Genomic DNA, 17447 nt, shown 5'->3' on the forward strand with positions numbered 1-17447 from the left:
CCTGCACCATGACCTTAGTAAGCAAGTCACTTCATAAATCTGAATCTGTTCCCTCATTTGTAAGGGGCTGGAGGGTGGGGGCAATAGTGCCTACCTCACAAGCATTATGCGATGGAAATAAAGGAAACTTTGATTTCATGTGTTCAGTGGGAGGTCTTACTGTCACTGGAGGACACAGATGAAGCTGATACCTTCCCTGCCTCAAGAGGCATCCTATGGGTGTGTCAGGAGAGACCAGAGATGTCACATAAAGGCCTGACCATATGTCAGGTGATAGAAGGGCTGATAAGGAAGGGGCACAAGGAGGAAGTGGTCAGCTGTGGGGTGGAGTGTGTCAGGTCTGCCAGGTAGGGCAGGAAAGAGCCATCAGGACTTGCATGAGAGAGCACTAGGGGCACAAATGGCCATCATGTGGGAAAGCTAGGCAATCTGCCTGGCTACACAGAAATGCTCATCCTAGGTAAGGCACCCATGTCCCAGAGAAGAGCTTGCCCTGGATTTGCCCCTACCTTCCTCTCTTGTCTTCTGCCTGGGTAGGCAAGTGATAATGGCGCCTTTGCTTTGTCCTGAGTGTTATCTGTGGGGTGGGAGCAGGCAGGCTCTGAGGCTGGGCTTTTACCTCACTCCCCTCCCACTCTGCCATTATCAGCTGTGTCCAGATGGTCACAGGCTCCCTAATCTGGGATAATCCCAGCTGGGACCCAGGCCTTTGTGCTGGGCTGTGCTGGGCCAGCCCCAGCTGGAGAGATCCCGCAGACAGGGCCTTGGGGCTTTGGAAGATAGAGGGGGGCACGGAGCTGGCCCTATGCTGGAGGGGATGGAGGAGCACATGACAGCTCTTCAAAAAGCAATCTGAGTGTAAATAAGGAGAGCCCCAGATGGGGCCTGACCATCTCCTCCAGGCCTCAGAAATACAGGCACAGCACCTGAACCACTGGGCCTTGCCTCACAGAATCTGTGGCATCCTTTGTTCCTTTTTATTTCCTCCACTGAGCTCACTCCTCCTGACCCAGCAATTTTCTGTTGTTGCCCTAGAGCCCCGGCTAAACCTGGTGCTTACAATGGCATCAGGTGCTTGTGCCCCCTGTTAATGTTGAGACGTGTCCAGGGCTGATTGGAGTCTTAGGGGCCTGTGATTCTGGAGCCTACCACCCTGTCTCTCGAGTTTGCTGTGAGCCTTGACCTCAAGGCTGCTCAGTTGTACACCTGTCTTTGTTCTGTTTTGCTTCAACTTCTTTTATGAGTTGGGGAACCCCACCTTGGCCCAGGCTTCTAGCAGTGAGCCTGGTTTGGAATCCTGTTTTTAAGGCCTTTATCCCAGAGTCTGAATCCAAGAGCTTGAGCTACTGCCTGCCTTATGGTTTTACAGTTCTGTTTCTGGTTCTCATACGTGTTTGCTTATAAGCTTGTGCCTCTTTTTAGTTGTCTAGATTTTAATTTTATCTATCATTTCTACGTGTTTGAATTGGTGAAGGTGGTTTAGAAAGGGAGAACCATCCGGTCCATAAGTGCCTCATAGATTCTGAAGTTTCATGAAATAAGTCATAGATTCTGCCTCTTATTAAGTATATGGCCTTGGGTGAGTCTCCTCATCTTTTTAAGCCAGTTCCTTCTCTGTTAAAATGCAGATATTAGTAGCTAGCTCACTAAAAGTTAAAAAAGCAAACTGCTGATAACCTGAAATTTAAGAATAGTGGCTGCTGGGGGCTGGCGGTGGTGGTTGGGGTTTGGGGTATGGCTAAGTGGTAGAGTGCATTCTTAGCATGCACGGGGTCCTGGGTTTAATCCCTAGTACCTATGTTAACAAAAACAAACAAAAGAAAATAGTGACTGTTCTTGGGAAGAATGGGGTAAGAAATGGGTTTGGGGCCTACAAAGGCATTTGTAGTGATCTATTTATTAAGTTAGGTGGTGGGAACACACTTATTTTATTATAATTTTTAAACTGTACAAAATATTTTTTCTTACATATGAAATATTTCATAATTTTTAAAAATGTCCACACTGCTATTATGAAGGTAAATGAGGTAACCATATATGAAGGTGCTTTGTAAAGAGTCAAAGCAAGGAGCAGGTATTGGGTATCACTTCTCTTAGCTAAGGAGGCTCAAGCTGGAACACAGACCCAACCTTTGAAGGTTTTTATTTCTACGAGAAAAAGGGCAGTAAGTTAAGAGGCTCTTTACATGGAGGTGCCATGAGGGGAGCAGTGGTGAGCCTGAGTTCTCCCCTCCCCACCTCCTGGCTCAGGTATGAGTCACCTGCCCAGGCTCTGGATGATGGTGACGCAGCCATGGGAGCTGATGCAGCGCTGCAGAGGTGGCTGGGCCTCTACCTGCCCACTGCTGGGGTCAAAGGTGAAGACCTTGTCGGTGCTTTCCCCGTGATCATCCCGCCCACCAAGGATGTGGACTTTCCCGTCACACACAGTCACGCCGCAGCTCTCCTGGGTGGACAAACAGACAATTAGCTACAATGTCCAGCCTGTCCCTAGATAGCCAGGTCAGACAAGAAAGCTTTGACCCACAAAATAAAAGCAGGCCGTCTGGATGGCAGGCAGGAATTGCATGGACCTGACTTCAGGCTCTGGCTTGACCCTTACTAAATGAATAGGCTTAGACAAGTCACTTCACTTTTCTGGGCCTCAGTTTCCTCATCTGCAAAGTGAGAAGAGTAATAGTAGCTTCTTCATAAAGTTCCCTTAACAGTTAATGAGCTTGAGCTTGGAAAGCATTTTACACAGTGCCTGGAATATAGTAAGCATTCCATTAAGAATTACCACCCCACCAACTTAGGATCTCAGACTCAGAAAAGCCAGAAATCTCAGGCTCTTAGTATCACAGGAGGTCAGAGCTGGCAGGGACCACCAATCCATCCACACCACTATAGAGTCTTTGGAGTTTTGGAAAGGGAACAGAACAGTGTGGGGAGACAAGGAATGCAAGGGCCAAGCTTCCAGGGCCTAGACTTCCCTTCTTTCATATCACTGGGACAAGGCAACTTAACAAGTCCCTTTTCCATTCTCCCTCCTCCCCCCACAGTAGGCTACCAGCTAGTGGCCTTCAGAGCAGGAGAGACTGCAGGGTCATTGAGACCAAGCCCCACATCCAGGGCTACAGCACTTGGAACTGGGGTTCGAGGTTCTGCCTTTCATGGCCTAACTGGTGGCCTCAACCTCTCTAAGGCTACTCTCCTTATCTTCAAAGTGCAAGGCTGATTATCATTGTAAGGACAAAGCTAGAGAACTATGTAAAACCACCTAGCATGGAGTCAGACACAAGACTCACTACCTCTGGGATCCAGATCCTTAGAAGTGGGTCTTCACTCTCCTAAATGGAACCAGTGTCAGGGCTGTGCCTCCACTTACCACAGGGCTGGGGAGGACAGCTGCCTCCCCCCAGACATCTGTGCCAGGGTCGTAGGTGAAGATTTTGCTCATGAGGCCCCCGACCACATAGATGCTGTCATTCAGGGAGACAGCCTCGAGGCATCGCTGTGAGAAGGGTGCTGGTGACCGCAGGCTCCACCGGTCCTCCTTGGGGTCAAAGCACTGCACCTGAGGGGCAGGAGGAGCGGTAGTGAAGACTTAACCCCCAACTGCCCTGTTGCCCACACCGTTCATCTCTCTCTGTCGGGGGGACTTACTCAGCACATTTACCTATGTCTGCCAGGCCTGAGCTAGCGTCCCTACCCTCAGATGTGCTCATCCTGGTTCCATGTTCTACCCCCAGCTCCTGGACTCCCATTGTCAAAAGCCTCTTCATCTTTCAAGGTCCAGGAAGAGGTCTGCATCCCAGGAGTCTGCATTAGTCTGTATTAGTGCTATAGGTAGTTCTCAGAGCAGGTGCCCCATAGAGATGCATTCTTGGCTGCTTATACTATCAACCCTCTTCCCCCTTCATGTGGTCTGAGGTCATGAAAAGATTCCAGCTGGGGTGTCTTGCAGCCTCCATTCCTACCATTGTCCAGAGGCCTCCCAGGCCCATGGGTGTTTACGACACCTTCCACAGTTTCTAAGGGCTCATACCTGTACATGCCTGCTCACTTTACTCCCTGTTTCCTCAATTATTGCCTTGGAAACCCCCAGAATGGCTTGTTTACATCAGTGCTGCACAAGATGGTACCAAAGGGCATTCCCCTAGCCAGCCCAGGAAGGTGTGCTGGGAGTGGAGTCGGAATAAGGAGGTGAGGGATCCTACTTTGGGAAAGAGTCAGATCCCAGGACCACAGGCTTGTGAGGCCATCAGGGCAGGGAGGGAGCTGCCACAATGAAGGTCAATTTTTATTCAAAAAAAATCCTAGATGTCCAATATCAGAAAGTTTGGTAGACTATGATTCATCCACCCAGTAGATTATTACACAGACACTGAAATGATGGCTGTGAAGAGTTTCTAAGCATGTGGAAAGTACTTGGAAGAAAAAGCGGAATGCAAAATTCTACTAACAGTAGGAACACAAAACTAAAAAGCTAAAGCCGATTCAGAGGAAGCTTAGAAGGCAATGCACAAAAATATATTAATAGCAATAGTTATCCTTAGGTGGTGAGATTATGAATGTTTTTTTCCTATTTCTGTTTTCTAGATTTTCAATCATGAGTGTATTTTTTTTTAATGGAAGAAAAGCATTTAAACTAATCCCACCCTTGCCCTCACTTAATTTTTAAAATCTATGAAACCCATATGGAACCAACCCAAACGTTTGGGTCCAGACCTACTGTTTGACCTTGGGGTCGCCTCTCTGAATTCATTTCCTTGCCTGAAACATTGGGGGTAACTCCTCAGGGCTGTCGATGAGATTAAGTGACAAAACAGGACATGAAAGCCCCAACTCTGTGCCTGGCAGACAGCAGACTTCCACTGCCCTCTCCCCACCCACCTTATTGGTGCTGACGCCGTCCTGCTTGGCGCCCCCGATCACGTAGAGCCGGCCCACGCAGGGCGCCACGGCGGCGGAGCTCACCCCCTCTGGGAGTGGTGCGACTGCCGCCCAGGTGTTGGAAAAGGGGTCATAGCGTTCCACGCTGCGCAGGCGCCGCAGGCCGTCGAAGCCGCCCACTGCGAACAGCTGCGGATGAAGAGGGTCAGGAAGGTCGCAAGAGTTAACGAAGCCTGCATCTCCCGCCCACAGCGTTAAGGGCCAGACCCACCTGTGGGCTCATCCCAGCTCCTGGCTCCTCCACCCCTCCCTCCGCCTCCGGTTCTACCCTACCCCCCACCCCGCCACAGCCTCCCCTTTACTGAACCTTCCTTAGCAGATTTCGTCTACCAACTGGGGATAATGACATTGGTTTGTAGGATGGGTACTGAATGAGGATTAGATCTATAAAGTACTTGGCACCAAGTTGTTGCTTAATACAAATAGGTAGTAATTTCTTAGGGGTTTACCACCTTAGAAATGATTCTAAGAAGCACTTTTGGAATTCAGGGTGTAGCTTACAAAGATAATTGGCAGATATTTTTTTTCTTTCATTTTGGTCTTAAGTGGCAAAGTCAAGATTCAGACGTAGGCTGTTTGGCCCCATGTTGCACATCCTTGTTGCTCTATTAGGTTGTACTATTACAGTAATTGTTATTATTAACATTATGCAACTTTGGGCAATTCCTTTTCCTTTGGGGGGTTTCACATCCCTTCTTAAAAAGAGAATTGTAGACGGCCTTTCCCCAGGAATCTATAAATCTCTACCTTGGGCTCAGGGCAGCAGCTGCTGGGTGTCCCTACCTGCCCCTGCATGACCGCCATCTTGTGCCTCCACCTGCCCTTGTGCAGTGAGGCCACCTTGATCCAGGTATGCAGATGCGAGCTAAACATCCACACATCACGGCTGTTGATGTGACCTCCTAGAGTGAGAGAAGCAGCTTTTGATCCCAGGTCCTCTTGCTATCCCCAGCACTTCTAAGGAGCTAGAGACAAGGGTCCCCAGATCCAAAAGAAGGTTTAAAGGTAGACAACAGGGAAGACTTCCCCCTGGGCTTATGTGAGACTCTGGGTCTCTGACCCAGACAGTGTGCTTTGAATGAGCAGTGGGAATGTCTGAATTAGAAAAACAGGCAGAAAGTCTTGAAGGGAGAGGCCTGAGAGATTCTGAGAGAAGCTGATCTTCACTGGGTGCCTTGTGGTGGTGTATTAGGCTCTGTGCTCAGGGAAGCAAAGAGAGGGGCACTTACCACTCTACAGAAGGTAGTGGCCTCTCACTGCCAGAGCAATGACCAGAATTTCCAGTCCCCCACACTCAGCATTGGTATGCCCCAAGTGATTGGCTGAGGTGGTATTGCAGAGCCAGTTGGGCCAGGCACTGGGAGTGCAGGTTGTGGGCTCTCCCAGTGTCTGGTCATCCTGGGGTTCCTGACCAGTGACTCACCTCTCAGGAGCAACCTTCCCAGGGACAACCCTAGCTGCACCCCTCAGCCTGGGCCTGATCTTATCCGCTTGTTTTGTAACCCTTGCTGTGTATTTCCAGTGTATCAGGCAGAGGCCCCACATGTTGCTCAGTGGCCATCAGTGGTCTTGAATAAGTTATCCAGTAATAAAGTATGGCCTGGTTGGTTGCTGAGGCCTTCCTGGCTCATTCTCCTTAACCTTCCCAGGTACCCACAGCTCCCTACTACATCACGTGCAGTCTACTTAGGCCTGGATTCAAAGCCTCCCTGATCTGACTCCAGACTCCCTTTTGTGCCCTGTCTACAATTGTGTCCCTACCTCTCCCAGAGACATTCACCTCCACTTTGGAGACCTGAGTAAGCAGGGTTCCTGCCTGCTTTCATGTCTTTGCCTATGCTGTTCCCTCCAATTTTCAAGGTCTAGCTGAAAAATCATCCCTTCCATGAACTTGGACCAGATTCCTTGATTGGGAATCCAGATCACATAGGGACTCAGAGCTCTGATCCCATTCTGCTTGGTGGTAAAGTGAAGTCTATGTCTCCCCTACTCCAGGGGAGCAGGCACTGTGTTTTATTCTCTGAGTCTTTAGGACCCAGATCTCAGATGTCAGACTAATATTTGCCATTTTCAAGACAACAGGGAAATTCTTAGTCTCCCTATAAAATTTGGTTGTCCTGGGAATTAAATAATCTAAGCTGTTTAGCATAATGCACAGCACATGGTAGACTAGATGAAGAGAAGTGATTAATATAACCTGAATTGAAGTAAGCATTGCTGAATAAAGGGTGGAGTCACACCAGTGATTGGCTCTGCAGTACCACCTCAGCCAATAACTGTAGGTTATCTGGAAAGATCCCGCCCCCCCGCCATCCCAGTTGGAGGGAAGAACAAAGAGGGCAGTGTGCGGGAGATGGTGAGCCAATCCTGTGGGACGCTGGCTGCGGCTCCGCCCTCACCAGAGACATAGACATCATTGCGGAGAGTACAGGTTGCGAACTCTGAGCGCGTGTATCCCGGCAAGCTGGGCAGCGGGGTCCAGCGCTGGCTTTCTGGATGGTAGATGTCAGCGAAGGGAAGCTTCAGGAGCCCTTTGCGGTCGCAACCGCCAATGACCACGATCACTTCAGCTAGGTCCATGAATCTGGTGTGGGGACAAGCCCAGTGCTGGTTGACCCGCACCCAGGTTTCAGCCCTCTTACCCTCTTGTTGACCGCACTGCCTTCCCATGCCCTTCTGCTCCCCACCCTTCCCATGCTGGACTCTGCCACTTCCAACCTTCTCTCTAGTAATTGATAGGAAGAGCGTCACTACTCCTTACCCTATTCTACTGACCTCAGAGTTACAGGAAAGGAACTTTACAGAGCCCATACCCTTACCTAGAAAAATCACCTCGTTTAATCCTTATGACAGTTCTGTTAGGGAGGGATTATTACTCCTTTTACAGAGGAGGAAACAGGCTCACAGACTTTGGCTTGCCAAAAGTCATGTAGCCAAAAATGACAGAGCTGGAATTCAAGCCCAGGTTGGTCTGCCACTAACCCATTCTCTTCACCCTTGTCTGACCTCCATCATGGACTGCTAATTCTGCTGCATCCCTCCTCTGGTAACCATCTCCTAAACCCATCCCCTAATCATGAAATACACTGAGCCAGGCTATACACCTTTTCAGCAAACATTCCCCCTCCCACTGACCCCTCAGGCTTCTGACTTCACCAGAATTTCCAGACCCTTTAGCCAATGGTTTACTGCCTAATCCTTTAACAAATATTGAACATGTTCTTGCACTAACTAGGCCCTGAGTTAAGTGTTGAAGATACAGTAATGAGTAAGGCAGAACCCGTCTCTTATTCCTCTGAGGGTGACAGACCATCTTGACCACTCCACTCAAAATCTAACAGTCTGCATTCCAGGGGTGGGAGTAGGCCTTTTTCATTTTTTCCCCGCGCCCTGCCTATTTGTACCCTTTACTAGATTGCGCTCCTAGAGGGTAAGGGGTGTTTTCAGATCACTCCTGAGTGTGGGGCACGAGACAGAATATGCGCGAGGTGTGAGGTCCCTGCATTTCTTCATTGAATTGTGAACTCTTAAGGGCAGGATGCCCAGCACCAAGCCTATGAAATGTCTGTTGAATGTATGACTGGATCTCTTTCAAGAGGCACTGTCAAGTGCTTGGGTTAAAGGATGGTGGAGGAGTGAGTGAGAAGTGAGTTGAAGAACACAGGAATAAGGGAAGGCATGAGGCAAGGGGGCAGGTAGCTGTACCTCCGCGGCCGGGCCCGCAGCACGCCGGCCTCGCGGCCCAGAATGAAGCAGGCTCGGGCTTCGAGCAGCAGCGGGCGGCACTCGCCACAGGCCTGCAGCAGCTCGTCAGCCTCCACTTTCTCCAGGAAGTAGGCAGGCGCCAGCAGGGGCAAGCGCACGTGCTCCAGCAGGCGCCGCAGCTGTCCACGGCGGGCAGGCGTGTCGTGGCGCACCCAGCGCATGGCCGCCTCGAACACAGCCTCCTCGCGCACCACGCCCAGCGCCGGGTCAGCCAGCAACGCCGCCACCTCGTCGGGCGCCAGCTCCAGGAAGTCGGTGTGGCACGCCACCTCGGCGAAGGCCTGGCGCAGCACGCGGCCACAGCGCTCCGCCAGCGAGGAGAGTGAGAAGGCAGCGGCTACTCGGCGCAGCGCCAGGCTGTTGGCGGCGCGCAGTCGGCCCTCGAGAAAGCGCGTGCAGGCTTCGCGCAGGCCCGCCACACCCAGCCGCTCGGCCAGCGCCAACACTGCGGCCGCCTCCTCCTCGGTGCGCAGCCGCACGCCCGCGCCATACACGTAGTCGAGCACCACGGCCAGCGCTGCCGCTGCCCCTGCCCCTGCCGGACCCATGCCTAACACCTCTGGCACCACGGGCACCACGGACAGTTCCCCCTCCGGCCGCCCGTTCGCAAACAGGCTGTGGAAGTAGGCGCTGCCCGCGCTAAGCGCGGCGCGGTGACATGGGAAGTCGCGGCCACCGGTGCGCAGCACCACGTCGGTGAGGGTGCCGCTCCGCCGGTATGCATTGAGGGTCTGCAGGACGCGTTGCGCGTGGCAGGACCCCGCGCATGGCGCCTCGGAGCCCCGCTCCGACTCCTCTGGCACTGGGCCCTCGAGCATCCTGCCGGGCAGAGAACACAGACAGCGTCGGCAAATCCACCTGGCTGGGGCCGGGTTGGACGGCAGGAGGGCCCTTATCCATTCATTCCCTTGGATGGTTCACTAGTTTATTCAGAAAGGTGAGCAGGAACTAAACGCGTGTGCTTTCATTCACACAATCGCTCTTCCTTACATCAACCCTTCCATATTCTTAATGGCCTCGGTGAGCTAGTCCCTGCCTACCCAAAGGACTAGACCCTATCTTAGCTGTGCCACCTTCTCCCCCACTGACCTACTCCAGCCGTTTTGCTCTTTTTGTTCTTCAAACTCCCTAAGCTTTTTCCTATCAGTATTGGCAGGAGGCAGATGGCATACTCTCAAATGGGGTAATTTGAGAAGAGTCTAATATTAAAGGAAGGATTTACAAAGGCATCGACGGTGTTTTGGGACTCCCACAAGGACTAGAGCAGTGCCACGTGGCTACCAACAGCAGGGAGCCTTTACCTATCCAGGGTCTGAAGGCAGAGGCCTGGGAGGTTATTGAAACTTGCACAAAATATCTGTATAAGGAGGGCCCCCTGACAGGAGGTAGTCTTTAGTCCAGGAATTCAGGTGACCCCCCAGAGATCCAGTGTGTAGGCAGGGTATAACTCTACCCCGCTCTCCTCACCTTATCCTCTTTCCTAAGGATCTCCTGTAAGTGCTCCCCCATTGACCACACCCTGATTATTCTATTTAATATCTGCTCCTCCCCACAAAGTACAGGATCTGGCCCATAGTAGGTGCTTAATTAGTACCCATTCAAGGTTGAATGAATGTATTAAGCTAGTATTTATTGAGAGCCTATTCTCTGCCAGGCAGTGAACAAGACATAGTCCCTACCCTCTTGGAGCTCTCAGCTTGGCGGAGGCCCCATGGGGAAGTACAGAGCATTGGGGAGCTCAGAAGGGGCATTGAACCCAGTTGGAGCAGTCAGAGAAGGTGTCCCTGAGGGGGAACCATCAGACTGAGAAGAGTAGGTAGAATTAGCCAGGTGAAGGGAAGGGAGTAGAGGGAGTAAGTCTCCACCTGAGAGAACAGTCTGTGGACTCAGAGGGAAGAAGGGCATGAGGTTAGAGCCTAGGCTGAGAAGGAAGTTGGCCCTCTCTCTCTAGTGAGTTCTCTGTTCTCAAGGAAGCCCTGTGGGGAAGTGAAAAGAGCTGGCTCTGAAGACTGATCTGGGTTCTAATCCTGCGTCTACCACTGACTCACTGTGTGACCTGCACAAGTCACTCCCCCTTCAGGTTCCTAATCTGAAATGGGGTTGTAATGCCTCCCTCATGCAGTTGTTGTGACTTGGTGACTATTAAATGGATTGTATGAGAGGTGCTTGGTACACAGTACAAGCTCAACAAATGTTTCCTCACATGTTTTTACTATGTGTTCTAGTTGCTTTTATGTCCATAATTTCATTTGATCCTCACAAACCTGAAAATTTCTTTAAACTCTTTCCTCCCTTTTTAAAGTTTGTCATGCAGTAACAATCACACAGAGGGAACCTGTCCTTTGGAGGTTGCTGTGAGGATCAAAGGAGGAGTGTTTGTGAAAGCATTCTACAGACTGAAAGGCTGGTTGGGGTCTGGCCATTACAAACATATAGACTCTGCTTGCACACCTCCAGGGACAGGGCGCTCACTCCTTTATGTGGCACCTTACTGTAGGGGAGCAGAGCTCTGCTATCTGCCCCTTGCCTCTCCTTCCATTCTCTTGATATCAGCTGCTCTGCCTCCTCTGAGACTGCTTTGCCCTGGAAGTCAGATTTGCCTAGTAGTCAGTCTGGCTTTCACTGCTCATTCCTTATCCTGGGTGGTGGATCCCTTGTCTCAGCATCAAAGGAAATTAGCTCTCTGGTGGGCAGGGTCTAAGGAAGTTAGCTACTTTGCCCAAGTAGAGGGGCTGGGGCCTGAATCCACCTGGCTCTAGACTCTGCATACCTAGTGGGTTAGCCACACTTGGTAGGGTTGGGGTGTGTCCCAAGAAACAGTCCAGGACCAGAGGAAGGAGGTGAGAGCAGTCATGGGAGCATGCTGCCCCTATTCTTTTCTCTGCTGGCTGAGAAAGCAGCCGCACTCTGAGCTGAGGCTCAAGAGGGCAGGTCATATCAGCACAGGAGGGACTTCTCTCTACAGAGATGTGACTTCTCTCTGCAGAGATATCCTGGCACAAAGGGTTGCCTGGAGAGGGGAAGGAGTCCCCTCCTGGGAAGTGCGCTAGTACTTTTTCATTCATTCTCCTGCTGTCTACTGTGCTGGGCACTGGACACAGTAGGACATCAGACCCCGTTTCCACCCTAGAGATTTCCAGTCTTGGCGCTGAAGGACACCCTGTTGGAACATGAAGGGTAGGGAATTCCCAGGCAGGGCTTGATGCAGTTTTCTCCCATCCAAGCTATGAGTCTAGGCGTCTCAAGCTGAGGGTCCTGACACAGACTGAGGGACCCACCCCCTAGACATTGACATGCGACCCTGTCTCTCTTTCATACCCACATCCACTCACACAAACACACTCAGACTTGTAGATACCAGACAGCCAGGGCAGCCCTGGATCCTAAGTCCCCAAGTGTACCTGGCACTTACCTGGCCATGACCTCTCCCAGGCACTCTACAGCTGCTGCTCCTGCACTGACCACTCCTGTCTGTCCTGCTGCCTGCAGCCCTGGCAGCCTGGGCTCCAATGTCCCTGCCGCTCTGCCTGGACTCCCTCTCAGGCTCAGCTGCAGGAGGACAAAGGGGCTGGATGCCAGAGGGGAAGGGAGGGGAGTTAGGAGGATGGGGAGGAGGGGATGCTGGGCTTTTGTTCTACTCTTGGACCAACCCTGGGAAGGGAGAAGGGAGGAGGGTGGGGGTAGATGTGGGATTGACTGTATGTACAACTCTGGGATCCGCATGCCTGGATTGGGAGTGATTTGGCACTAGCTGTGCCCCTGAATGATACATGGATGTGAGGGTGGGGGACGGGGTGTGGGGGCTGGGGGGGTTAAGTGTGCAGGTGTTCCAGAATACCCGTATGTAAGTGTGGAAGTGCATGGGGACATGGTGACTGTGTGGCATTGGGGTGGGTGTGATTGAGTAGCTGTAGGTGTGACTAAGAATGTAACTGCACAGTTTAGAGGTCTGGGCTTTTCTCCTGCCTCTATATGACTCTGTACTGTGTTCCTACATGACAGCAGATATGTCACTGTGGGATTTCATGTATCTGGTTATATGCCTTGTGTATCCCTATCTGTGTCTGTATCCCTATGTGATAGTTCATTTCTGTGTGTAACGGGGGGCTGTCTCATGGACTGTGTGTGTGGACAGCATGTGGTCCTGGGGCTGTGGTATGGTGTGAGTTGAGGTGGTTTTTACTCGACAGTGTACTTGCCTTGGAGAGGGCACAGTGAGGCAGGTGTGGTGTTAATGGGCTGGCCTGGTGGGGGTGGGGGTGAGAACAAAGTAGCTCTGGGCTGGCCTGGCCTCCTAGAACTAGAGGAAAGTGGTTCCACAGGCTGGTGTCTGATCACTTGCTACCTCTACGAAGGGTCACAGGGCCTGTGTCTGTGGGGCAGGCAAGGGGATTTGCCTTCATGGAAGATGGCACCAGTTTGGGAGGAGGTTGTCTAGATAAGAGCCTCAGTGGTCCTGGGGCACCTGGAGCCTGGTCCTGGGACTCACCATGCAGCTCCAGGGTGATCACTGCCCACCCCTTCAACCCAGCTCTTCATCTCAGCAGGCAAGATGGTCTAGTTGCGACTCCTGCTCTGCTAATCTTATTGGGGTTACTGTGACACTCAAGAGGGTTTGTGAGTGAAACCCAAGTGCCATGTAGTCTGTGAGGCTGGGATCCTGTAGGAACCTGCCCCCCAGAGGTTCAGGCAGGCCAAGTTTGTGGAAAGAGTCATGATGGGAGAGGGTCACTGTGATGCTGGCCAAGTGTGTGTTTGATGGGGAAGAGTCTGTTCTGTGGACTTTGCTCCGGGGAATGGTGTATCCCATAAAAAAGGGGTGTATGTGTTGCTGTGTGTTAAAGGATGTGAGCGATTCGGGCACCTTTACACCTATACTTGAGAAGGAAGGCCCTGGAGGGTATGGAGGGTGGACTCAGCCTGGAAAGGTCTCACCCACTAAAGCTAAGAGAGGAAGGAAGGAGTAGGTCTGCAGGGGTGGCAGGAAGAGAAGGGCCTGTTTCTCTGTAAAGGGCAGTTAGGCCATCCTCCACAGACAAAGGAGGACCCACGGAGAGCATTAGGAAGGTAGACTTCTCAGTAACCCCTCAGGTCGAGGGACAGAAGCTAGGATTGACCACAGGCTGTGGGCTTAGCTGAGGGTGGAGAGGGGTCCACCCATCTGCCCAGCTAGGGGATGGTCTCCATCCTTCTTCCATTGTTTGGGATGAGGGGAGGCAGCTAGACTGCCTCTGCATTGGGGAATGGGTGGGTGGGGTACAGTGTAGGGCTCTGGTAAGAGTGGGATGCTGACTGGCTGTTCCACTCAGAACTCCCAGTCCCCCCTCCCCACTCCTGAAGACTCCAGGATCTCAAGTTGCCCAAGTGTGGCCAGGAGCCTGGGACATGCTGGCCAGTGGGCCCAGGGGCACTGACTGGACAGGAAAGGGCTGGCAGGAAAGGTCAATTGTGTTTTTTTGGGAAGGACTGCCAGAGGCTGGAGAGGAGGTTACTGGGGCATTTGGGTGGGGCAGTGTGCCCCACTCCTGACCCAGACATTACAAGTTTCACTCACACTTCTTGGTGCCCAGGAGAGGCTGGAGCTGACCTCTGCCCCAGGAAGGGAGCACTTGGCAGATGTCTGAAAGTGATACTCCCTGGGGCCAGATACTCCCCCCCCCCGGGGGGGGTGGATTCCGGCTCTGCCACTTCTAAGCTGTGTGGCTGTGGACAGTCACTTTACCTCTCCAAGACTGTCTCCTGCATGATATGGGGACATGGGTTCCCAAGCCCAGGGCTGTTAAGGAAGCCCTGGCACTGGGTGAGGCAGGGGAAGGGCACCACCATGCCACTCTCCCATTCATTTCTGAGAGTGGTTCTTCCTGTCATGGGACCTGAATCCCAAACCCAACAAGCTCTGTCCCCACCATTCCACTGACAATTCAGAGATGACACATGTCAAGGTGGCAGCTTTAATCATCTTGGCCAAGGTCCCTCAGGCTCCCACTGCTGTAGGCCTCCTTGGCCATATACCCACCCTTTACCATGCTTGAACACTTTTCCCACGTGGCCCCTGCCCTGTGCCCACTGACGTGGGAACCTGAGGTTGTGTCAGTTTGTGGATCTCCTGGGCCCTCAGGCCAGTCTGCCCTGGAGGCCTGTTGGACACTTGGGTGTGGGATCCATCAGCCCCAAGCCTGCTCTTCTGGCCATCTCCAGCTGCTCCTAGGGGATGGCTCAGGCCCTCTCGGGCAGGGCCAGCAGCAGCAGGAGGCTGGACAGGGAGGAGGAGTGTCTCCACCACTGCAGCAGTGTTCCTCCCAGGCCAAGCTTCCTTGTGGGTTGAGACTGATGGAAGAGCACAGGCCCTCTAGGCAGGAGAGACATGAGAAGTCTGTTTCCTTGCAGCGCAGACAAGAGAACAGACATACGGGCACACATGGCTCCACATCCTCCATTGCCACAGGGGTCATGGAATAGCCCAGTGACCCCTCAAAGCTTCCAGAATAGGATGCAAGGGAGGGCCTCAGGGAGAGGAGCAGGCCCCAGGCCACAAACTTCCCAGAAGGAGCCCTGGGCCTGCAGGGGCATCTGGGAGGCTGGAGAGGGGAGCCCCTCCAAGAGAGGCCATGGCTGACAAGGGGCTGGAGCCGACAAGGAGGCCGTGGAGTTGGCTCTTGGAGCATGCTTCTGCTAGCTCTCCAGGCTTCCCTGTTCTCCACATGAGGTACAGACTGGACAGATCAGTCTTCAGCTAATGCCCACTCTGGTCTGTGAGGATCTTGGCGCGGCTGCTGCTCCCTCGGGGGGCCACAGGGGCAGTGGCGCTGTTGGCGTACATGTCATAACTGTTGTCCGAACATACAGAGAGCTCATCGGAGACCTCCATGCCATCGCTGATCTCTGTTGGGCCAGAGGAGGCAGAATGTGAGTGTGGGGAGGAGAGGAATGGACAAGGATGGCAGCAGATGCAGTGGGAAGAATGGTCTGTGGCAACAGGTGTGATATTGAGTTTGGCATTCAAGGCCCTCCTTGGTCTCTGTGAACCCTCTGGCTGCACCTCAGTCTCCTCTCCCCTGGAACTCTACCTTCCAGCCACAGAAAACTATGTGCACCCTCATGAGCTTGCCATGCACGAGTTTACTCTCCTCAGGGCTCTGCATATACTGGCCTGTCTCCTGGGAGCGATCTCCTGATACTACCTCCTTTTCTTAAAATCTGGCTAAATTCTTCTTATTTCTATTATTGCAGCCTCCTCTTGAGCCCCCAGGCCAGGGTGGTGCCTCCTCATGGCTACCCTGCTCCCACCTGCCCCATCATACCCTGTACTGTCACTGTCTGTGGCCCCCACCGGCTGAAGCACTTTAAGGACAGGGGTGAGGTCTGGGCATCTGTGTGTCCCCAGTACCTGGCACAGTGCTGGACACATAGCAGAGGCTCAGAAAAGGTCTGCTGAAGGAAGCTAAGCCCACCCCAAGGGGACTCAGGGTACCTTGGGGGGCTGAGGGTCCCTGAAGAGGACTTCTCAACCTGGAGTGGGCAAGGTGTGAGACCTGTGGCTGACTCCTCAGGGCCAGGACTCAGAAGGTGCTAGGCCTCTCTGGCACTGCAGAAGGGGGTGGAGGGGGGTGGTTCGGGCCTGGGGGACAGAACTTGCCAGGCCTAGGTGCTAGCCTCCTGCCTTCCATTCATTCTACCCACCCTTTCTCACTTCTCTGGGCCAGGCACAGTGCAGGAGCCAGACGACCAAGGGTACCCTGGCTTGGCCCCTTCTAAAACCTCCCCAGTGTCGTCAGAGGGCTGTGGGACACCAGGGGGAGGCACTCCAACCCAGCTTCGGTGCTTAGGGAAGGCTCCCAGGAGAAGGGTTTCTGAGCAAGGGTAGGAGAAATTAAGTACACCCAAAAGCAAGAATCTGTGTATCTTAAGCACTTATAACAGTGCCTGGCATGTATTTGTGGAAGGAATAAAGGAGTGAATGAGTAGATGTTCACAGGCTCCTGAGAGTCAGCCTCACTGGGCTCTGGTTCATTTAAGCTGTGTATACCAAGTACCCCTCTGGGCCAGATGTGGCACTAACCCTCCCAAGTACCCTGTGAGGGGAAGCTAGCCCATTTTACAAATGAGGAGTCTGATGCTGAGGGAGGTTAGATCGTGCTCTTGTGCACACAGCTGGGGGATAAGCTGATATTTGAATCCAGGTCCATCTGGCTCCTAAATGTCTCTCAAATCTTTCCTCTCTGTTTCCATGCCCACATCTCTCATCTGAATTACTGGTTTCCTTGCCCCCAGCTTCCCCCTCTAACCCACCCTCCACCCTTGTTAGGGGTTGATTTGTGTTTCCCAAAATTCATATGTTGAAGTCCTAATCCCAGCACCTCAGAATGTGACCTTTGGAAATAAGGTCATTACAGATGTAATTAGTTAAGATGAGGTTATCAGGGTGGGCTCTAATCCAAAATGACTGGTGTCCTTATAAAGAGGGGACCTTTGGACACAGAGATGCATCTACAAGCAAAGGGGAGAGGCCAGGACCAGATCTTTCCCTCACAGCCTTGCTTACACCTTGATAATGGACCCTTGGCCTTCAGAACTGAGATAATACATTTTGGTTTTTAAGCCACTCAGTTCATGGTACTTTATTACAGCCTTATGGTAACAAAGAAAAATCTACCTGTAATCCTCTTCTGCTATCAGAACAAAGCCCAAGCTCCTGACCACACACACTCGAGGCTCAAGTTCTTCCCAAGTGCCATCCTGGGGTGAGT

At 52.4% G+C, this 17447-nt stretch overlaps 2 protein-coding genes across 6 annotated transcripts in view; both read right to left on the minus strand.

Moving 5' to 3' along the window:
* Nucleotides 1-2257: 2257 nt before the first annotated feature.
* KLHL35 (kelch like family member 35) lies at nt 2258-12407 on the minus strand. Its single transcript, XM_032489411.1, has 7 exons — nt 12113-12407; nt 8641-9519; nt 7335-7519; nt 5719-5837; nt 4876-5064; nt 3368-3556; nt 2258-2446 (listed from the first exon to the last, which is right to left on the minus strand). Exons 1-7 carry the CDS (start codon nt 12118-12120, stop codon nt 2258-2260), a joined length of 1758 nt encoding a protein of 585 aa, XP_032345302.1. The 5' UTR covers nt 12121-12407.
* A 2230-nt stretch (nt 12408-14637) lies between these two features.
* GDPD5 (glycerophosphodiester phosphodiesterase domain containing 5) overlaps nt 14638-17447 on the minus strand; it is an 82924-nt gene continuing 80114 nt past the window's right edge. For all 5 annotated transcript variants that reach the window (XM_032489406.1, XM_032489407.1, XM_032489404.1 and 2 more), the window contains one exon: nt 14638-15582. In XM_032489406.1, the coding sequence (XP_032345297.1) occupies nt 15434-15582 (149 nt within the window). In that variant the 3' untranslated portion in view covers nt 14638-15433. The remainder of the gene's footprint in view (nt 15583-17447) is intronic.

The sequence above is a fragment of the Camelus ferus genome, chromosome 10 (assembly GCF_009834535.1).
Source record: "Camelus ferus isolate YT-003-E chromosome 10, BCGSAC_Cfer_1.0, whole genome shotgun sequence".
Classification (NCBI taxonomy): Eukaryota; Metazoa; Chordata; class Mammalia; order Artiodactyla; family Camelidae; genus Camelus; species Camelus ferus.

Coding starts and splice junctions, on each gene's coding strand:
- KLHL35 (XM_032489411.1), bottom strand. Junction 7,520..8,640: donor CTGCGGGCCCGGCCGCGGAG/GTACAGCTACCT, acceptor TCCCCACACCAG/ATTCATGGACCTAGCTGAAG. Junction 3,557..4,875: donor ACGGCGTCAGCACCAATAAG/GTGGGTGGGGAG, acceptor CCTGCCCCTCAG/GTGCAGTGCTTTGACCCCAA.